The sequence below is a fragment of the Corvus hawaiiensis genome, chromosome 1, assembly GCF_020740725.1.
Source record: "Corvus hawaiiensis isolate bCorHaw1 chromosome 1, bCorHaw1.pri.cur, whole genome shotgun sequence".
Classification (NCBI taxonomy): domain Eukaryota; kingdom Metazoa; phylum Chordata; class Aves; order Passeriformes; family Corvidae; genus Corvus; species Corvus hawaiiensis.
This window is the reverse complement of record NC_063213.1, coordinates 69902814-69926173: the sequence shown is the minus strand read 5'-3', so window position 1 is coordinate 69926173 and position 23360 is coordinate 69902814. Positions and strand designations below refer to the sequence as shown.

Sequence of the window (23360 nt, the reverse complement as noted above, 5' to 3'; positions counted from 1 at the left end):
CAAAAAAACCTTGAATAACTCATTAAAATAAAGAAAATCTGTTTGTGATTTCAACTGATTACTGACTCTACTTTTTCTTACTGTCATGCTTTTTGAAATAGGAGCCAGTAACACAGCAGATACCTTGTTTCAAGAAGTGCTGGGTCGCAAGGACAAAGCCGATTCAACGAGAAATGCGCTTAATGTTCTTCAGCGCTTTAAATTTCTTTTCAATCTTCCCTTAAATATTGAAAGAAATATCCAGAAGGTATAATCCTTTAAAAATAATTTTCTATTTGCTGAAAGTAGCCTGTTGACATTAGTCTTTCTCTTAACAAATGAAAATGCTTTGTTTTGTTTTTAAGGGCGATTACGATGTGGTTATTAATGACTACGAAAAAGCCAAGTCCCTCTTTGGAAAGACAGAGGTTCAAGTGTTCAAAAAATGTAAGATATGGGTTCTGTTATTTAGTGGTTTTGGGGGTTTTTTGACTTAAAGGCTAAAATGCACACAGGAGACCAAAGAGTTTTATGTGGGTTTGATACAGATTTTCATCCATACAAATTATGGATTTATAGGAGCCAATTACTCTAGGCACTATTTCTGGCAAGTTTTCTGAGTGAGGTATTTACTACAAAATGTGAAATCACAGCCAATTTTATTTATTTATTCAGGCTTGGTATTACTGGACATAAAAAAAGATTACAGTAATTAAAATGTGACTTTGAGTATCTTTCTCATATATTGTTGGAAAGACTTTAAAGTCTAATTCTCTGGTTTTGTAAAGCTGTCATGTATAATATTTTCAGATGTGGCTTGTTATAAAATGCTTTATATTGATTTCCACATTAACTCCAGAAGTGTCTGATACCCTAGAAAAATAACGTAATTTTCAGTTCATAACACTGCTGAAGGACACGTTGGATTTATTTCTGCTCCCTATTCCTAGATTATGCTGAAGTTGAAACCAGAATTGAAGCTTTACGAGAACTTTTGTTGGATAAGTTGCTTGAAACTCCGTCAACATTGCATGATCAGAAACGTTATATAAGGTAATCATTTGACTAGTGCCTTCATAAGACATATGGTGTTAAATGTGTATTTAAATGTTTCCTAAATGGGGTAGTGACTAGTTTTAATGTGGTCTAAGTAGTGATTTTAAAGCTGTGAGTATTTTGAGACTTTATGATTATATAAATAATGGCAAACTGGATTGTTTATTGAATGACTGAAAAACAGTTCTTGAATGAGAACAATTTCATGAACCATAATTAAGATTTGAATTTAATTTTTTTAAATCTTTAAGGCATGTTGAGATTCTGTTGCTTTCTCTAAACCAACATATTGCAAGCTGTGTTTGAAATGATCACTCCTAGTTTGCATACCTCAAAATAGATTCCTTATTAACTTTTCTTACACTTCAGCTTGACTTGATGTTGAAATGGAATCATCCTGAGTCAGATAACAGGGAGGTTTTAATCCAGACTGTTCTGTTGTTTGAAAGTGGAATTGGCTCTTTTACTGCTCTGGCTAAACAATGTAGTTCCTTTGTATTTCATGAATATGAACCAGTTCCCCAGTTTTCATTAACATTTATAGATTTGCTGTTTTTCACAAAGCTAGTGTCTGCTGTAGGGCTACTGAGGCCAGTTGATGTAGACTTTAACCTTTGAGACCTTGGTGCCAAACTTTAGAGTGCTCTGGAACATTTGATGGCTTTGTTTAGAAAGCTTTTGAGATTTGGCTGCTACTAGGGCTCCTAGTGTGTCTTGACAATCTCAGTGTTTTTATCAGTTATCTTAAAAGAAGCAGACCAAATGTGCTGTGCGGGAAGCATTTGTAAAATTCAGACACCTGCACAAGGTCTTGAGTGTTTTGTGTGTGCACCAGGCCCAGCCACGCGGGCCCAAGTGCGGTATTGGGGTCTTAGGTCCCTTTGCATCATGAGAGTTTATGAGTACAGTGACTTGTGTGCATTTATGTAGAGTGCTTCTCATTCTTCTGGATGGTACATAAATATTGCCTATTAATTGGAACTGTTTTTTAAGTTTAATAGTTAAGCATTTTGTGTCTGTGAAGGCAGCACTGGCTAGTCCTTTTCTCTGCAGCACTTGAAAACTTTAAAGAGCAGCTGCTTAGCCTAAGCCAGGTTGTATGACCTTTTCCAAGGATTCTTTGAAAGACTCATAGTTGTACATGTGCTTGATTCTGGTCGAGTTTTGTTTGGGAGTTTTTGTGGGTTTTTTTGGTTTGGACTGTGTTTTATTGTTTCTTGGTTGGGTTTTTGGGGTTGGCTGTTTTGTTTGGTTGCTTTTAAGGTGGGTTTTTATTCTAGCCCCTTACCTTGAACTGTTGAATCTTTAAAAATAGCCCAGCCTATGATAAAGCAGACTGTGTTAATGTAACCAAATGTATTCCACATGTAGAAAGTATAATGAAGAAGAGCAGGGAGTGGATGAATGTGGAATAATTTAGTTCTAATGAATCAACAGAATCCCAGCCTACAAAATTGTTACATTAGTTTCAATACTCTAAATATACATGGTTATATTAGTGTAAATTTTCTGAAGGCAAGGTATGAAGTAAATTTTCTTCAGAGGACTTCAGCAAAAATGAAATTAACAAAATACGAATTGTAAAATAGTTTGCATAAACCCTGCGATTTTTATGAGGGTTTTTTCTTCCTTAATACATTTGTTTTGTTATGACCTCTGAAGTTGAAGGCTGACCAAAACCTAAAATACTGTCATTTTCTCCTTCAGATATTTAATGTTTATGATTAGGCTTCAATTCATATTTTCCTCTCATTTTATTAGGATATTTACACTGTTAATTATTTTACACTGTTCAGAAGTAGTTTACCGTAGCACTTAGCAGCCAAGTAGATGTATGTATTTCATGACCAGTGGTAATTTTTTTTTTAGTTTTGTGTCTAAGAAAAGACTGAAGCCCCCCATAACACTGAGAAGGACTTGAGCTCGTAATTTATAAATGTCACCCTGTCAAAATGGCTGGTTGTGTAATTTTCTTGTCCATCCAACCAATCCTACTTTGACAGTTTATTTTTCATTCAAGTGCTGCAGACGTTTGTCAAAGAAGACAGAATTCAACACAGTCCTAATTAACATTAGGTATTATTGTAGTAAAACAGCTTTTGTGAGGGAGTTAAACATTCTCTGCGCTGCTTGAGATAACATATCAGTATAGTTCACCTTAAGCATCTTGAATTTTTTAGTCCATCCCAAGTCTCATTAATGCAGAATATAACAGAGTGCCTTAAACAGTAGAGCAGCTACTACTTCTTGAAAATACCCTTTTGAAAGTACTTTGTCAGACAGTCTTGAGTGCTGTACATGAGACTACATTTCTTTTGTGTTCTCTTCAAAATCACAACAGCTGGCTTCTAATACTCCTCTCTCCCTAAAGACAGTGTTTTGCTTCTGCAGATTAGACACCCCAATCCTTTTTGTTCTCTCCCTGCTCTTTTTTTTCAGACACTGTGTGCACAAAAAACCACCAGACCAAAACAAACAAACAAAAAGCCAACCCAGGAACTTGGTTTACATATGTTTGTGCGTGCATGTGCTGAAATTAATGAACTACCAGAAATTAATTCTTTCTGTAATTGCTTGTTAAGATTACATGATGATACAATCAGGACATATACAGTAGGAAGAAAAATACCATCTTTTATGTGCTTGAGATGCCACTGGTTCCACTCAAATCTGAAGCACTAAACTGCAACCATGCAGATAAAGAGTTTGGTTTCCTGCATACTTTACTAGAGGCACAACTGGAAATACATTAATATGATATTAAAGATACAGGTGGGTTTTTATTTCTGTAAAAATTTTTTGGTGGAATTTTGCCTCACTAATTGAAAAAGGGAGAATGCAAAACTTCTGTTTGCAGTGGATGGGAGTGTATCTTAATACCTATTCTTGAATTTTTAAAATTATGTGGAAAAAAGAAAAAGTGTTTCTTACTACATCCTTGGTCTGTTTTAATGAGGCCTTCAGTGTGTCAAGTCAGAGCTGTGATTTTTGGACTGGATTTTACAGATATCTTTCTGATCTTCATGCGCCTGGGGACCCAGCTTGGCAGTGCATTGGTGCTCAACATCAGTGGATTCTGCAGCTCATGCACAACTGTAAGGAGAGCTATGTTAAAGAACAAAAAGGCAAGGATACATTTTTATTTTACCTTTATATATATATTTTTATATATATATATATATATGTATATTTGACATTTAGGAATTTGGCATTGCCTTTTATTTGACAAGTTCTAGTCTACAGAGGATATTTTAGTTATTCCCCATCAATTTAGATAGCTTTTTACAAAGTTGAATACTGACTTATATTTTTTCTTTATTATAAAAATGAAACAGCAGTTGGAGTTTTCTTTTTGTTTAACTTATAACTTTTAAGCTCTTTACATGGGAAAAGCATTAAGTTTCAGTCATTTATCTATGGTTTACTGTCCTCTTGAAACATTTCTTTGAGGTCATATCAAGTTTGAACTGTTATCTGAATCTGCCGGTTAGATTTCTTTGTCTCAAGATATTCTATTAGTATATGAATACACAGGACATTGGGGCACAGTGGGATAATGCTTAATTCCTTGATATGTAGTGAGTGATATTATGGAGTCCTCTTGTTCCTTGTTTGTGTGCAGTTTCAAAATTCAGGTTACACTAAATCTGCACAAAGGGGATATTTAGGCAAAGTTATTATTAAGACCAATATGAATACATAGTTGTATTCTGTCTTTGCCAACATTGCTCCTCAAGGAGAAGTGTAAGTATTGCAGGTGTGGCAGCAACTTAGCTACAAATTAACATGATCTATCACATTAGCCCACATATAAAAAGCCTTCCAGTAGGTGGAAGGCAGCTGGCCTGACATTTCTAGTAGTAAAATCTGAAAACTGGATTTTCAAATTAGGAAACAGAAGCAGTGCCTTGTTTCTCAAGAAGTCTTACAGAGTTTGCTGCCAGTTCTGAAATGAATAGGCATATTGGAATCTGGCATCCCTTGGCTTATAGGTAACTCCCATGTTTAGTGTTAGTGCATGCATATCCCCAGCCAAATACGGTGGTGTATTCTGAGAAACCACAAAGGTTTTTCTGAGTTGGAGCTGCTGCAGAAATGTGCTGTAAATTTTCTGCAGGAGGCTTTAACTCTCTGTTGCAGAGGTTGTGACATGAGGTATGGAGTTCACTGGGTACATCAATTGTGACAGCGATGTCAGTAAGTTTTAGCTTAAAAGTGTGCGCAGACCATCTTTGTTCCGCTACACAGTGTGCTGTGGAACTGGTTGGAATGCCAAATTGTTTTCCTGGCATCTTGGTCAAAAATCAGAACATTTCCAAAACCTCCCCATCTTCTTTCCTTGTCAAAGCCCCTCATGAGACGTCGCCACCAGCCTCACAACATTCAGTTACCAGGAGCAAAACTCACTTGTGAAAACAGCCATGGTTAATAATTCTAAGCTTCCTTCTTCTCTCACTTGCAAAATTTTGTATGGCCATTTTTCAGCTTTTTAGCAAGAGAAATAGAGACAAAGATACTTAGTGCTTGAAACGTTTTAGTGGTCTATGAAATCTTGATGTGCAGGCTCCAGTGAATAAGTGGAAAATGCATCTAAATTCCTAGATTTGTCTTGAAGAATCTCAGCCTGTTTGGTATTTTCTTGCAACAAAAAACTGCTTACCTCAGCCTTAATATCAAAGGGGCTGTTATGTTACAGCTTTGTTTGGCTCACAGAAGAATTTAAATAACTTGAATGCCCAGCAAATGCATGTATCGATAGTTAATATTTTGTGCACGTATGAAAGAAATGCTAACAGCTCATCGAATTCCAATTGTTTTCTTCCAGCCTTCTGTGTGGTGTTCTATTGATTATAGTTTTTTGCACAGGTTTTAAAATACTCAAGAATCAATCCTAGCTGATTGAATTTCTCACTTAGTATCTAGTAGGACAAAGGAAAGTTGCTAAGCATGGTTTTTGCTTTCCATAGATCTTTAATTTTGGCATACACCAGGTGGGAGAAAGAAAAAAGAAAACGCAGAAGGATTGATTTTAACTGCCACGTAGAACAATGCTGGTTGTGATCGGAGACATGGCATATATTTTAATCTACTTTAATAGGTGTATGCTTTTCAAACAGGGAAAGTGTGGAGTTTTACTCAGTTTGGTTATGCAAGACTCTGGAATCTAATCAACTTAAACAAGTTAGAAATGTTATTTATATGTTCATAAATTCATAAGCTCTTTTTAAGATAAAATAATAATAAATTTTCAAACATTTAAGTCTTCCACGTAACACGTGCTTCAAAAAAAGATTTTTTTCTGTTTGTTTATCAAGAATTTGTAGGAAGAGATGGCTCATAAGACTGATATTCCAATAAAAAAGGCATGAAAGTTTTTCTAGGTTTCCATTGTTTCTAGCAGATGGCAGTCTTCATATTATGAATGCTGGAACAAGCGGACAGTAATTGTAGCTCCACCTTGAGCATACCAGCTATTTCTGGCTGTTCTTACCATAATTCTTTTGCTAACTGAATCTGTGGGTTCAAACTGATTGAGTCAAAACTTTTCAGCATAGTAAACTTAAACCTTAGTTAGCAGATTGTATCTATTTTTACATTTCTGCAAAATTTTTCGCCTTTCAGCTGAGCTTGTGCCAAAGCCTTTTGCTGCTATTTTATTAGTTTTGAAAAGAGAACTGTGCTCTGAGTCATTACACATGACTTTTACTACTTGAAATGGATTTGGAATTAGGCAAAGTCTCTGCTTTTCTTACCTGAATAAGGTTGGGTTTCTTTAAACCATTAGACATTCTGGATAGGATTTTTGCAGCTGGTTGTCAAACTGCAAATATTCTCAAAGAACTTATTTGCTGGCTATGATGTATTCAGGAAGGGAAGATTAACTCTGCAATTATTTGCTAAACAAGCAAAAACACAATCCTAAGTGAATTCTAAGGAGAACTTACTCCAAATTTAGTCACTAGTATAAGTCAACAGTATATTATATGGGATAAAATTGTTCCAGTTGTCTCCACACAACTAGAAGGCTGACCCATTAGTCATTACAACTGAAATAATTTCATTTGCTTATATAGAAATAACATCTTCTCCTACTGTCTGTAAGAGGTTGTGACTTATGTCATCCAGGCCAATAGTAATGGCAGTCAGGAAAATTCCCAATACTGACAAGAAGTTAAGTCTAGTTTTCTAACATCCTCTCTAGGGTCTTCACCTGATGATTGCCCTCTTGTTAATAGCTGCACTTCCAAGGGTCTGCAGATTGAAAGAGAAGAGTGAGCTAATTTAGATGCCAAGGTATTGGAAGGTGCTATCACAAATTTTTGTATTAGAGATATATTTAAATACATGTTTGTTTTAGGTTGATATCTAAGTATGTATTTTTGATCTAAGTGTTAATCCTTCAGCAGTATCACAAGAACTTTTTTTAAAAAAGCTCTGGGCTTGTATATTATCAGAGATGAACTCTATTTTGTAAGAAATACTCAGCAATTGGAATGATGTTCTAGATGTGCAAAGTATCATTTAGTATCACAGCATGGGGCAGTCTCTGATGCAACCTGAAAGAAGAAACCATGGCCAAGTTTACAGGACTGTAATGATCTTGGAGTTCTTTCTCAGAATTTATTTCAGGGGTCAGCAGAAATCCTGTGTGTTTCCAATACTGTCTGTTTCCAGTTAATCCAACTTGTGTTAGTATTGTTTCCAAAACCTGAAAGGGTATATCAAGCTGTGCTAAACTCTGTCAAATAATTTAGCGTTGTGACTTAAAAAGCTCTCAACTGCCAACAGCAAATTGTTTAATTGAATCTTTCCTTTGATTTTTATAGACATTAATCATAACAGATACAGTAATCTGATCATTAGTTAATTGGTTGCATTTATTTCAATGGGTGCAAGTAGGACGGGAAATTCTCTCAACTCCTGTGTATGAAGTACTTCACAGCAGCATTCAGGAGTGTATTATTTCCCTTGAGCAATAACTCTGTATGTGTATGAATGTAGTGTTTCCCCTCAGTCTAAAAAACCCTGTTGGTTGGCTGATTAATTTTGTATTATGCAGATTAATGTTTCATTATGTGCTAAGATATGGCTATTGTTACTCACCCATCATTGCCTTTAGCCTATCTATTTCTTGCTGTAGCAGACCTTCCTCATTTATGAGGCAAAAAAAATGCAGGCATGTGATGCTCATATTATGAGAAACTGTTTGAATCCAAGCCCACATGTTTTAAGGAGTGAATGAAAGTGCAGATCAGAATTTCTCCTGCACAGAAGTATAAAGAGCCAGCACAAAGAGACCAAACAGCATAGCCAAAGTCATAGTGAGGCAGTACAGGGGGATACCTGAAGCACAGAGTTCCCTTGCTCCTGTCCTTGTTTTACGTCATTCTCCTGTTTCTCTGCTGTTCAGATTCTTTCATTAAAGGTGCAGCTGTAGATGTGGGACCCATGTGCAACTGGCCGGAGCTCTAGCTCTGCTTATGTAGTAGTGCTTGTAAATATAGGGATTTATTGCATTAAATAGAAAACTTCAAATGCTATCTGTCTTATTCATGGAATAGGCAGTTGTGCTCTTTTATTGTTTTTGAAACTTTTTTTTATGCTTACGAAGTTTTCCTGATGCATAGATGAATTAGTATTATCTATCTGGTCATATCCCACTGTTTTTATCCACTGGGAGGACCTGAAGTAGGTAAAGCCAGTTTGCTGCTGTTACTTAGTATGTAGATATGTTAAAAAGGAGATGCGTGAGACAGAAAAAAATGGAAAAAGAGTGTTTTTCCAAGCCATGAATATAAAGGTTACCATGGAAGAACGTATGCTCCCTCAAAACAGTATTTATTAGATCTCTAAAAATAAATATTTGAATGGTAAACTGAATTGTGTTGGCATTTTATGCCTTGTATTGGCTGAAGCCAGAATTGCTGCTTTTGACCCTTGATCTTGTGATTTGTAGACATCTAGGGACTTTCAGTTCTGGTACCTGTATACTAAATGGTTTCCTTCAGTTAAGATTTTACGTATTTTTTAATTGTAACTATACTTGGTAATTCCTCTATTATTAAAGCATAATTGTAGTTTTTCATTATGGTTTATGCTTCCCAGATTTGTTGGAGTGCAGGAAACATGGAGAACATAATGACATAAAATGACGTGAAAATAAATGTAAATAAATGAGGTTTAGTTTAAAATTTGCCTGAGGCACTGGGCAGATAGCCAAAAGGAGTTAAGCAATGGGATTCTTAATGCAAGTATCAGGGATAGAAGCTGTGGAGGTTAAGACTGTTTTCTGTGTGGCCAGTGGTTATTTGCTTAGACTTTAATAGTGGCTTAGTAGGTTTCATGATCCTTTGAACTAAAATGGGTAGGGACTCCCATCCAGTTATCATCAAACTGGCTGAGAAAGCCGTAGCTCTTTAACAGGTTGTTGTGAACGTTGTCAAGTCTCACTCCTACAAATTCTTATTTAAAACCACTTTTGCCTGTCTTCTTTGAGCAACCTAAATCACTCATCTGTAATGCAAATCTTTGAGATATTGTGTAATATTATTGCAAATAAGTTACCTGTTAATAGCTAACCTGTTTAAAAACTACAGCTGTAAATGAAAACACTGACATGGTTGTAGTGTGATCTTTCTGCTGCCCTTTGGCTTGCGAAATATGCAATATACAACCTATTAAAGTTCCCAGTGTGGAGCCAGCTCTTCAAACAGAAGCATGCTAGTACAGTCACTGTGATATTTTTTTAAATTATTATTATTTTAGTTCTTAATGCTGGAAAAAAGTATAATTTTTGCAGCGCTGAGTATGACGCACAGCTCTCCACATACTGCTAAAAACTCTGCCGGGCTTTTCTGTGCCAGAGTAACAGCAGCTGTACTTAGTGTGAAAGAGAGAAATGGATGCTTAGACCATGTTGCTCTTTCTTCTGTGCCACACTGAGATTCTATTCACCTTGCAATGAATGATCCATCTTTGTTAGATCAGACAGGCCGGCAAGGCTTGTGTCAAAAGGGCCTTTTCAATTTGTTATCCTAGCAGCTGGTTCTCTTCCATTGCCTTTGCTTACTGTACATCTGGAAGAAGAATTCTTGCAGCTGGGAGCCATTTCATGTCTAAACCACATCCCCTGTCCATAGCAGAAATACCCTTTTGACAGCAGATGTCAAGCAAACCCTTAATGGGTTATTAATTTAAAAAAAAAAAGTGAGACAGAGAATAAAAATTGATCAGTACAAAAACTGATAGCAGATTCATTTTCCTCTTTTATTACCTGTATTTGTAACTTAGCTGTAATTTAGAATTTCTAGTAGAATCCAGCATGTTCAGAAGTTCAGGGGGCATTCTTATTTTATATAATAATTTAAATAATATAATGTAAATATAATATAAAGAGAGTAACTATTGGGATTAAAAAGCAACACAGCTAGCTTACAATCAAAATTTAAAAGATTAGTATGACTGTAGATAGAGTGAAACTCTACAGTGGCCAGAATTTTACCTTTGTGTTTGCTCCCGTCTTTTTAGTCCTTATTTGGGCAATTGAGTTAAAGTGAGTTTTTCCAAAAGTGCTGATGATCTTAACGTCCGCTGGAGCTAGTGCTAGTAAAATGAAGTAATTTTTATTTATGTGCTGGACTTGAATGCTTGGCTCTTGTTTCAGAATTTTTTGGCCTGAAGGGCTGACAATAAGGCCCTAGGCTGTGAAATACTTAGAATACCACTAGAATAGGCCCAGTTACCCTTTTTGTAGTAAACTGAAAAATAGTTTCATTATTAATACATTATTTGCAATAATGAAGACTAGCTTTAAGATTTAAAAAAGCATTCATTTTTAAATGTCTCCCAAAACCATTTTTTCTATCAATTTAAATATTGCACGCTCATGTCTTTTCTAGAAAAACAACCCATTTTCTTCTTGATCACTGTAAAATATAAGGTTAGAAGGAAAAAGTACTTAAGAAAAAGAATAAAATGCAGTTAATTCGTCTGCTGAGCAGGTTAATTTTTCAGTAATTTCTCCCGCTTGCCTAATTTCTTGCCTAGACAAATTGAAATTCTCAATGCGGTGTCCTTGAAAGGAATCTTATCCTGGTTGTGTCGGTGCGGGCTCCAGGCACTGTGTGTTTGGTCAACAAGCAACAGTGGGTGGTCAGGCTGTAGCACAGGACAAGGGCCTGCTGTGCACAGGAAAAAATGTTCAAAGGTGTTTAAGGCTGGTAAGGAAGTCTGCCGCCCTTCAGAGAGTCAGGAGGCTGTAGATCAGCCTTCCCTCGCTATGGTAGCCTGTGAGAAAATTAACTGTAAGATACATAATGGATGAGAAAATACAGTAACTGTATTCACCTGGTTGCACATCTTGCACGGTCTCTTTTTTTTTTTTTTTTTAATTAATCTTGCTTATATACATGATGTATACACTGTGTGTACGTGTGCTTGTTGTATATGAGCAAGTCTGTGTAATGACTGACATTTGACTTAACGTAGAAAATCTCACTGAAAAGTTGCTTAGCCTAAGGTTGGTCACTTGTTAAAAATTTTCTTTGTCTCTGCAGAAGTACTGTCACTATATTATCCCCTAATCACCAGCAGCTTTTGTAAAAATCTTTACTGGAAGTCATGTAATTGATGCACCAGGCTGGCAGAATTGCAGGGTGGCTGAGGCTGGACTATTGAGGGAGGCGAGAGATGTGTGACTCCCTCGAGAAACCTCCACTTACCAGCCCTCAGAGGGGAGAAAAACCCAGGCAGTTGTGTAGCAATGGAAATTGCAGAACAATTTTTACACTCAGTTTGGTAGTAGTTTAGGAATATGAAAGTAATGCAACTTTTAAAAGTTTAAATCATTGAGTGGTTTGTATATCATGGGAAAATCTATTTTAGGCAGATTTCACGTCAGCTGTCTTTTTAATGGAGGTTGTAATTCACTGTATGCCAAGAGCTTGCAGGTAACAATCCAAAATATGGGGTTGGGATTTTGACATGAGCTATAGGCACCGTAGGAACTGAAGTACTCTATAGTATGATAAACCTGCAGTTAGGGTTCAGCACAGGTGGCTTTTGATTTAGAGAAAGTGGAAGCACAAATTAGAGAAATAATATCAACAAGAATTGTGCTTTTTACTGTGTTCTTTAGATTCTTATTTTGGTGAGATCTTACTGCGCTAGAACAGAAGAGGTGTGAACAAAACCACCGAAATATTTTTATTTCACACAGCATCTGAATATGCACCTTCAAAATACCTGTGCAGAAAAAGTTGAAAGCCAGTAAAATCCTTAAAAAAAAAACTAAAGCAGTATTGAGATCCTTAAAACTTTGCATTTGATCTTCTCATGATTGTACAGTTGTAAATGTAATAAGATGTTAATTGTACTTTTGTTTTGTCATTACTGTTGGATAGAAGAAGAGAATGTAGTACATTTATTTTTCCTGTGTTACCTTGGTTAAATATACACTTGGCACTAGAGTCATTTACAGATATGCTCCATGTAGATGCTGTATTTTGGAAAAAAATACTTGTGTGGCTTCAAAGATGCAGTGTATTTTTTAAAAGTAAAGATCTACCAGGAGTATTTTTTTTATATTGTTTATACATCTTAAAACCTGTTAGCCCAGTAAAAAGTTAATTTCTTGAAACTTTAGATTCTTGCTGTCCTACATTCAGGATCTAGGAATGTAAAAATAGTACACAAATCAAATACTGAGTGGGCAGTAAATTATTATTTGGTTAGTTTATTTAGGTTTATAAATATTATTGTCTCCAGTCCATACTACTATTAATTCACTGTATTACATTATGCTGCTAAATTTAAGCTGCTGGCTCCAGAAAGGGAACAAGTTGGGATAGAAAAAAAATTGTTTGTAAGTTAACTCCCACTTTTTTTCCAAGATTTATGCGTTAGTGTGCAGTCTTCAAGCGCTATCTTCTGGTAGGGTGAAAGCAAGATCAGCTTTGCTAATGTAGTCCAGATGTTTATTAGTCCTGAGGGTATATGTGCTGTTGTAGTTCCCTGCTGCTGTGTTATACTTGCTTGTAATGCTAGACAACCAATTAAGAAATTAGTTCATGTTAAACTTTCTTTTCCTGGTATGCCAGCAAACTGATGATGTGGTTTTCCTGGTGGAACAAGAGAGTGTTCTTTACATGTTTTCTGTTACTGGTGAACATATAAACTATTTGGGATGCATGGGGTTAGTGCATCAGCAGCAATACAGCTACCTCGAGCAAGTGTTTTAATTGAACTAATTCACATTAAGGTGTTTTGGTAAGTGTGTCTGTTTTTCTTAATTCTGAGCTTTAATTGGCACTGTCATTTTTAGAGACCATCTGTTTACAAGACATTCTTTATATTAACATTCTGTCTCAAATTATTAACATTCTGTCTTAATTCTATGCAGAGAGATCAGAGGGATTTTTTTGTAGTTGTTGTAGTAGTTGTGAAAATAACATTGCTATACTCTTGCTGGTGATTTTTTAATAAATTATGTTTTAAATAGCAGTACCTGTGGCAATTTTGACTTAGCCTTCTTGGCATACCTTTTTTTCCCCAAATAAAGTGCAAATATGTTGAATCTCACTCAAGTGCTCCTGAAATCCCAGGAACTATGTGAGACACTTAAAATTTCTCAGGGCCTTCAACAATTTTTTTTTTTTTAATTCTGTGTAGAATTAAAAAAATTTCTGTAAGATACTGAATATATTATTTTGTTTAATTTGGAGGGGAATTAATTTGTTTTGGTTTTACTTCATTCTGTAAGATGACCGGATTGTTTTCCTGGATGCTGATTACTGCAAAGCATTAGTTTTTTGCTTTCTTATTATTGTGCATTTTTAATTCTTTCAAAAGGCAAAGTCTTTCCACAAACACTTGTTCAAACTCACTGTAGATCTTGTTTGTGGTGACAGTGAATAATACACGTAAATCGTTGAGCAGATTCTATGTTGCTGAAAACTCACCAGTTTTAAAGGTGTCATAAAGATGTGTTTAGTAAGTGGTGTAGGAGTTAAATAGTGAACAGAATCCTAATACAGCCTAAAGATGGGAGGGATGAGTTCACCAAGTCAGTTAATAGAGTGTGTCAATCACAATTGTGAATGATGTAGCAAATTGGATCTGTTTACTTATGTGTCTTATACTATGAACACTAATAAGATGAACAGAAGAACTGACAGGTATTTTGGTAATGATAATGCTGCAGTGAAAGGCCACAGGAAATTTCTTTAAAAGCCTTTAAAAAATTATAGGAGAAAAAACTACTTTCAAAATGAAATAAAACCCAATACTGTCACCTATTGGAAGTTTGTGATAAGTTTCACAATACTTTATATTGCTCTTTAAGCCCCAGCTGTTTAATTAAAAGGATTAGGTATATCTTTCTGCCATGCTGCTCTAACACCAGAGCAAATGTGCTTTGAATCATTTTTGCTTTGTGTTACTCCTGAATCTGAGTATTTCAGTGTTACAGCTGGTGGTTGTCCTATGTGACCTTCCTGTTATTTTAAGTGAATGTAGGTATCAATGGAAAAGATCAACAATATAAACTGAAATGCTGAGATTCTTAGTATAAAATTCAGCATGAATTTCCAGGGGATATTTCATCTCAATATAAGACTTTTTTTTTTTTTTTTTTTTTTTTTTTTTTTTTTTTTTTTTGCATTGTGAACAATCAGTCACTGATGTAACCTCCCCAGTGATGTTGTAAAGTTCCCATCACTAGAGATTTTCAAGATTGAACTGGACAGGGTGCTAGATAATCTCACCCTGGCTCCCTTTCCCATGAAAGGTTGGACTAGATGGTCTTCTGACATCCTTTCCAGCCTGGGCTGTTCTATAATTCTGTTAATTGTGATTCACTTAAGTTAATTGTTACAGCTCAGTTGAGCAATGCTGAAATAATTTTTGACGACTACTTTCAGAAATGTATCTATAAGGTGAAATGCATAAAGCAGCAATTTAGACTTTAAAAAATATATTGGTAGTGTGTCCCAGTATATTAAAAAAACATCATAGTCCTCTTATTCCTATATGATTGTTTTTCAAAATTCACATTAGACTCCAAGTATCCCCCTTCTTCAGATTGGACCCTTGCTTAGACATGTGAACAGTGACCTACATGTGGACAGGCACCCAAGGTGAAAAATAATTGTTTGATACACTGGAAAAAATTTTGTGGGTTTGTAGTTACGTGTAAATAAGGACATTTACAAAGGAAAGGTGCCATTAGTTCGTCTGATTCCTGATGGATGGATTCTCTCTACCTGAACTCTGTTGAGGTCAAACAGCTGAGTAATAGTTGAGCACTCTGCCCTTAACTGCTTCAGCTGGACACAAAAAAAAGCTTTTGCTGTTGAAAAGTGTATTTAGGACATACACCAGGAAAAAAGCATGGGCAATGTCACTAATGGCATAAATACATGTTTATCCATGGCTTTCAAGCAACTGATTTTAGGGCATTAATTATAAACAGAGAAACATACAGACCGAAGAATGGCATTTTCCCCATGGTTCTTGTGGTTTTGGCTTTGCTACAGGAGTCCATAGTGGTGGTATTGAATAGTATTGATACAGAGGAACAGTCTAAATAAAGCAATATTAAGAATGTTTTTGTAAGATAACATTTGTATCACTGAATTAAGTTAGAATTCCACATGCAGCATGCTGTTCCATGTCAACTGATGTGCAAAATTATTCTAACTTTTGGGTTTTTTCCCCCTCTCTCCAGGCAATGCATTGCTCCACAGCCCCATGCTAGACCTGGACAGTGATGTGCGTCCATCGCCGATTGGTCATCTCAGTCAAACTGCTTCACTGAAAAGGGGCAGCAGCTTTCAGTGTGGCCGTGATGATGGTAGGCATCTGTTTTATTTGAAAACACAAAGTTGCAGCTGCCAGTGACCAGTGTGTGATGTAGTCAAAAAACCCAAACAAAAACCCACATTCCGTGTGTTTGTTTTGTATTGTTACGAATTACAAATCTTTCTTCTCATACGTCAATGTTGCTTACTAAAGAACTCCTCTTTTTTCTGCAAGTAAAGAGCAGTTCATAAAATTTAAATTCAAGTTCAAAATTTGCTTCTTAGAATGTAGTTAAAGTCTTTTTTTCAACAAAACCAGACCTTTTTTCTTGTATGCATAGCGACCTACTACCTTTTGCTTGTTACACCTTTTGTGTGTTTTTGCTAAGATGCTTCTCCTTGCATTTGCACCTTCTGTGACTTCACATATCTGGATCTCTGATTCCCTAAACCCAGAAAGGGAAACAAAATGTTTGACTAAGCTCAAGCAGTCCGTCTGTCCACAGCCAGCTGAGACCTCCTGTGTTGTAAGTCTCCTCAGTACCCTTGTCCAAACAACTTCTTCTCGGGAGCCTTTCAATGGCGATATCACAGGAGACAGAAAACATGTTTTTCACAGAATAGATAATTTCTTACTGCAGTAACTGTCTTACTGTTACCCTTGTCATTTCTCAGCCCAAAGCCTTGCATGGAGTTGATTAACAAGCATTACAAAGCAAAACAGTAAATTGCTGGTTGTTTTTGAATGCCATCCACTAACAATACAAATGCCACACTTATTGCAGCAAGCAACATCCAAAATCCAGGGGTTTTTTAACTTGTTTGAATTCTTTTGCATGTGCAGGGACTTAATTGCATATATGGCAGGCAATTCCACTTCAACCAGTTATTTTGCTTTTAGAGTCTTAGTTATGGATCTGTTATTTTTTACAAACTGAAAAAGGTAAGTTTTCAGCAAGTTTTGCATATTCTGTAGACACCAATTTAAACCAAGATTCAAAGGAAAACTGGGGAATTGGAGCAGTATAATAATCCGTCCCAATATCCTAGAGTTAGAATGAGTTGCCTCTGAGTTGAGTTCCTTGGTACTTAGGTGCACGTGACCACTGATAGCTCTGCCATCTTTGTTCTACTTTGAGTGGACAGACGAAGCAAACCTACCATTTAGGATGCCTGCAAGGGCTGCCGTTCCAATTGTGCCATGATGCGTTCTGTTTTCAGTTTGCTTGTGGATCTTTTTGGTTTTTGGTAAATTTAAGGAATGGCACCTCTGGGGTTTTTTGGTGATTTAGTGTGTTTGGGGTTTCTTTTCTCCAATATGTTTGACAGTGATTGTCCAAGATACTGTTTAAAGAAATTACTATGAATTCAAAATTGCAGCATTCAAATAACTTTCAGCTCTTTGAGCATATGTTCATGAGAATATGTAAACAATAGACAATAGCTCTAGTTTCATCTTTAGAATGGTATTGCAGAGATTATAATAGAATCAATGGAATAAAATATAGAGCTTTCTCTAGCAACAAAGTAAAAATATCCTGAATTTGTGGCCATAACCTTTTGATATGATGTGCAGTAGCTTTTTCTAAGAAGTATCTGCTGTCTGCAGGCTTGGGACTAAGCCTGAAGTATGCTTCCTCAAGGGGAAAAGAATTTCATAGACAAGTAAATCTTGCTAGTATGTTTCCAGTAGCCAGCAGACATCCCTGGTTATAACCTTGGATTTGTGCTGGAGCTTTTGGCAAAGATGAAATGGTTTCTCAAAGGAACTGAATTGTTTTTTGTTAGAAGATGGGGTTTGTAGAAGTTACAGAGCCTCTGCTGCTATAGCAGTGTTGGCACAGCTTCCTGACAGTCACAGCTTGTTAGTAAGAGTTTTTCTGCCACTGGGTCTAGACCAGGTCTTTATGATGACAGTCACAAACCAAGCTGGTGAAAGTATCTTATCTGTGTCCACACTAGGAGCTTTTCCAGTTGAGCTTTGACGTTTTCATGCCTCCTAAACAGATACATCACTCTCAGCACAGTTGCACTTGTGTTATGTCAGAGCCTCTTTCCAAATTTTGGACTTCCATTATGATTTTATTTTCAAATACTAATCCAAACTGCCTAAACTTTTCGGCCACGAGAAAAAGTGGGTAGTACAGACATTCAATTCTCCAATAAAGAAATGGCCCAATACTTGATCCACACCTCAACAAATGGATGCTGCTGAAGGCATGAAGATTCAAGGTTGTCTACCAACACAGTAAAATAGTGAGGCTCTGGTGAAGCCTACTAGTGTGTAATGTGCTATTAGGCAGCTATTTTTTGCCTAACTGGTGAAATCCTGTCATGTGTAGGCAACATTCTGTAGTAAAGTAGATAGAAAAAGTGTTATTTCATGCAATGTTTTTATGCATTTCCGCAGTGTTATATAGGATGATATAATATTTTTAAATTTATCATTTGTACAAGACCTGAGTTTATACATAAAAAACCACCACACTAACAAACATGCCATTTTGAAGTGGTTTTATTTTGGTTTTTGGGGGCTTTGGCTATTTATTTTGTGGTTTTTCAAAAACTATATGATTTCTTTGTCCAAGTGTTCCAAAGTAGACTAGTTCTTGAAGTCAAATACAAGTCTCTTTTCACTGCTATGCGGATACCCTGTTTTGTTAAACCGTTGTAATCATGAAGGTTTCAACAGAGAACTTAAATGGTTATGGAAGAGTATTTCACAAGTTTCCTTTATTTTCTATGTTAATGAGTACTTCTGCCTCTGTTCAGCTTTCTCTTTGCCCCCTTTCACCCATTACAGAGGAAACTGCAAAAAGTTACCTGTTGCCAAGATTTCATTTGAAACTTTTCTAATGTCTTGATTGCTTTCATGTTACCTTACTTTTTAGAGTGGTTTGAAGACAGAAGACTGTCTGAATGGATTTTTAGGTGGATTGCCTTAGATACCCCTGCAAGGGGAACAATTCTGTAGATGCTGTCATGGTGCTGTCACCTTGTAAGCATATGAGAGGAGAAGAAGGAGCTTGTATGTGTACAAATGGTGTACACATGTATGGACTGGGCTTTAAATTTTTTATTTCTATCCAAAAAGTTTTATATATACTCAATAGTCACCTGTGTAATACAAAGTAGCAGCAACCTAGTAGTACATTCCTATTGTTATTTTTAAAAATGTTGATGTTGCTTTTTCCATCCCTTCTTTCCCTTTTAGCCTGGCGATACAAAGCTCCTCAGCAAGTTGTATTTGTTGAAAAGTTGACAAAACTTGTTGTAAGTCAGCTGCCCAACTTCTGGAAGCTCTGGGTTTCTTATGTAAATGGAAGTTTATTCAGTGAGGTATGGATTCTTCTATATAAAGGACTTATAAGTAACAAAGGTCTGTAATAATTATATCTGAAGTATTGTATTTCCCTGGTAGAAGTAACGACATTTTAGTAAGAAATTTTTCTTTTAAAAGACCATAAGCATACAGTAGAATAACTTCAAATTCTGACAGTGGGGATTGTGTGTGTGTCTGTGTCTGTGTTCCAGTTGCTGGACTCAATAATATCTGTGTACTTTCACCTCTTACTCATAGCTGGCCCTTCACTGGTGATCTGAAGAAATAGCACATTGCATGAAGGGTAGAGATCCGTAAAAGACAGAGTCATACAGAAAAAATATTGTTTCCTTTCTTTGGAAAAGGAGTGCTCATTTCTTCAGTTCTAAGTATTTGGAAGTGAGGTTAGGTTCAAGACCAGAACTGCAAAATAACCAAGGCACAGAGCAGAATTCACAGACACATTATAGGGAGTCTAGTCTGGAAGGTTAGTCAGCTGCAACTATTTGTGCTGGTACTCCTTCTTGCTTAGATGATCTGATTGTTCCAAATCATGCAAATATAATCTTGATAATCCAAGAAGAAGGGGAAAAACAAAAGTAATTATTTATGACCCATGCTGGTTTTATATGCACAGTCTTAACAGATTTTGAAAATTAGTTTTTGATAAATTAATTAATTTGTAGTATACAATGTTGTGCTGTGTTTAAATTCTGAAGTCAGCACGTCTATCTACTATTCTTTGCAGCTTTAGTAGAAAAAACAAAAGCATTCAAAACAGAACATTTGGAAGCTTATGTTCTCATTTTCTATTTCTCTAACTAAAGAATTAATTTATCTATTTATTGCCACTGTTTATAAATCAATATACTGTTTTCATATGATGATACTAATAGGTACTATAGCCCTTTAGATGTTGAATACAATGTACAGAGCATTATAGCTTAAGTGAAATAGATGATATGTGTGATCCTTGTTTTACATGATAAAAATCAAAAGATAGGACATTTACTCATAATGTTCAGTGAAGAAAGTAAAATCAAGAATAAACCTTAGTACTGTTGACTTCAACAAAAATAATTAATTTCGTAAGGGAAATAACAACCTTTCTTTTTGACACCAGTACTGTTGAAAATTAAACCTTACAAACTCACCTGTAAAGTTACTGTGATTTTTTTTTTCCTGTGTACAATAAAAAAGAAAGCAATTTCTAGAGAAATGGAGACTTGAACTGTAAACAAGGTGAAGAAATCCTGCTCATGAAAATGACTGCAAGTGGAAAATGTAGTGATCTTCTGTCCTGCCTGAACAAAACATTGTTTAAATGTATTAAAACAAAAGAGGTAGTTTTGTTGTTAGTCTGTAAGGTGCATATGCTCTTCTTTTTTTGGGCCTAATTCTGAACTACTGAGAGATTAATCCCTATACATTTGATTTCTTCTGCTCCTTTGGTCCTTACAGAAGCCCCACAAATTCTTGGGGAGATAGGAAGGTCAGTATCCTCTGCTCCTCCTGTATGTTGTGCATGCCACAGTCAATTGAGGATGAGCGAGAGAAAGGGGTGACATAAGCTAGAAGATGTCTAGAAGACCTAAGAATATCTGTCATCACAGTGCATTCAAGACTGAAAGTTTGTGTTTTTCTGTCAGAAACAGTACAGATTTTAATTGTCCACTAAGAAAATTCTTTTACCATGGGTGCGTGCTATTTATCATCATTCAGGAAGCAAGGCAATTGCTACATTTTTTAAGAAATATCCTATGAAAAATGATATAGAGGGTTATTCCAGTTAGCTTATTCAAGTCTTCTACGTTTTAGAAATGTAGAAAGAAAATCTCCACATATGCATTTCAAGATTGTATTTTACTGTTCAGTTTGTAGGGTTTTGGTGGGGAGGGGGTTCTTTTTAGTTTTGAAAGGTTAGCTATATGCCTTAAAACATTGTCAGTTAAAAATGTGTGTGGTATTTCAACAGTTTGAAAAGTTGAGTTCTTTGAATCACTCTAGGTGAAGTCACAAATGTGAGTAGTAACCGTTGATCTTACCACAAGATAGTTTTGGTCTGTCTGTGCAGGAAAGGTTTAAGATTGGTCTTCGGCAAAACCACTAAAAAAAAAAAAAATCAGAGATCTATGAATTGCTCTGTTTAATCCAGCTGTAAGCCAATGTGAATTTAAAGTTGCTATCTGAAGTTTCAAGGAATACAACTTATTTTCTTTTTAATTCCTTGGAAGAGAGAAGTGGAAATTAAATGCAGCAATAATTTGAAGGTTGTTCTCCTTGTCTGCAATGGTATAATTCAGAGCTTTAACGTACAAGAGTTTTATGGCTATGCATTTTCCAAAACTGTTAAGCAGTTTTATTTTTCTGCAGTTTTTGCTCACTTCAAATTATTTATTTTATCTCAGAAATCTTAAATGCTTTAACTAAATAGGGATTTTGAAAAACACAGCATTTCAAATGAGTTATTTGAAAGTAAACTGATTCTCTTTGAGAGCACTCCTGTCATGTTATTGCGCTTCTTGTCCAGTAGATGTTGCTGTACAAACATAGAATAGGAGATTTTCTAAGTATAAAATTCAACGTCTGCACTTCACATAGGATTTGAAATAACTTTTTCAATATAATTTGCTCTACTGAGATCTCAGTAGTCTCCACAGAAGGGTAGAACTATAAACAGGAAAACTATTAGTCAAACCATGTTTTTCTTCAACTGTAACTGTCTCATGCAAAGTGTACTCACGTTCCTCTGTTCTCAAATAAGTGAAAAAGAAGATGCTGCTTATTTTGCAGAGTCTCTTTTACAATTAGTTGAATTATTTAAAGAGCATTGTAACAAAATACTGTTCCTAAAACCAAACAAAAACCCCGCAACCCTCCCCCTCACATCTTGCATTTCCAAATTGTCGTTCCAAAAATTGTCTCCCACTTCACATTAGCGTCTTTCTCTGGTCAGCTTCCATGCTGAAAAAATAGTTTCTTTGTGTAAACTTGATGCACAATTAGACTATATTTTATATGTTTTAGATCTCACTAACACTGCAGTGAGAAAACTTTGACCTCAGGAAGTTTGTACTGCTTGAGCTACTCTTACGCTTGTCTCTGACTTTGTCTTAAGCATACATTTTTTCCTCAGAATTAAACATTAGGGTACTTACCTACAGTAAGTAGAGTTTATTGATATATGTATATGTTCTTTGCTTAGTAAAATGCCCTGAGTTAGTTTTTGTAATTACATCATAAACTCATCAGTTTTCACTTCTTCACTTTGAAACCCCCTTTTTCAGAATTATTTTAACAGTGGTTATAAGATACTTACACTTTTCAATTTTCTCATTTTCACAAGACTGCTGAAAAATCTGGCCAAATGGAAAGATCGAAGAAAAATGCTAGGCAAAGACAAAATGATTTCAAGGTAAGTAGCTGGGGGAGATATGGTGGGCAGAACCTTAATTTCTTTCATTTGTCCTTCATGGCAAGATTCTTTAGTGTCACCTTGAAAAATAAAATTTCTTAAATCATTTGTGTACCCTCATACCTTTTTGTCCTCTCTTCTCTACCATATGGAGCTACCTGTAAATCTAACATTGCTGCCTGTTGTATGTAGCAAGTACACGGCTGCTTAAGCATCTTGGAAGAGCTCTTTCCTTGATTTTTCTTTCCCTTCTTCTGATGCAGAAGATGATTCAGGAAGTGATGCACTCTCTGGTAAAACTTATCCGTGGAGCCTTGCTTCCATTCAGCCTCAGAGAAGGAGAATTAAGACAGTATGGTGGCTGGGAAATGAAATCTGAACTTTCTGGCCAGTGGCTAACACATATTATCCAGACTGTAAGGTAAATGGGTCTCTGGACCTGTAAAATCCTCCTATTCCTGCAATCTGTGTGCTATAAGACAAAAAGTTTTGTTCATTTCATTAAGTACCCTAAGTTTTGAGAATGTTAACATTTTCAAAAATAAGATTGCAAAAAAATTGCTTATGTCACATTTAGGATTCTATGTGCAATTATTGATGTCTCATGATATAGTCTTATTACATAATAATATATTCATTTTTTTTCCCATAGCATCTTATTAAAAAGTTTGAATAAAATATTTGCCTGGCACAGCATAGACACTCTGTGAATGAAACAGGATTTGATTCTTTAGGGTAGAAAGCAATTATTTGCTGCATTTGCTACATGTCTTCCCATCTTTGCCAAAAT

General features: G+C 35.8%; 1 protein-coding gene across 4 annotated transcripts in view; it reads left to right on the top strand.

Moving 5' to 3' along the window:
• The window catches only part of EXOC2 (exocyst complex component 2), a 184116-nt gene that overhangs the window by 107250 nt on the left and 53506 nt on the right, over positions 1-23360 (top strand). For all 4 annotated transcript variants that reach the window (XM_048310287.1, XM_048310269.1, XM_048310276.1 and 1 more), the window contains 8 exons: positions 102-247; positions 345-426; positions 930-1032; positions 4042-4160; positions 15761-15886; positions 19048-19172; positions 22502-22570; positions 22834-22991. In XM_048310287.1, coding sequence (XP_048166244.1) covers positions 102-247; positions 345-426; positions 930-1032; positions 4042-4160; positions 15761-15886; positions 19048-19172; positions 22502-22570; positions 22834-22991 — 928 coding nt within the window. The remainder of the gene's footprint in view (positions 1-101; positions 248-344; positions 427-929; positions 1033-4041; positions 4161-15760; positions 15887-19047; positions 19173-22501; positions 22571-22833; positions 22992-23360) is intronic.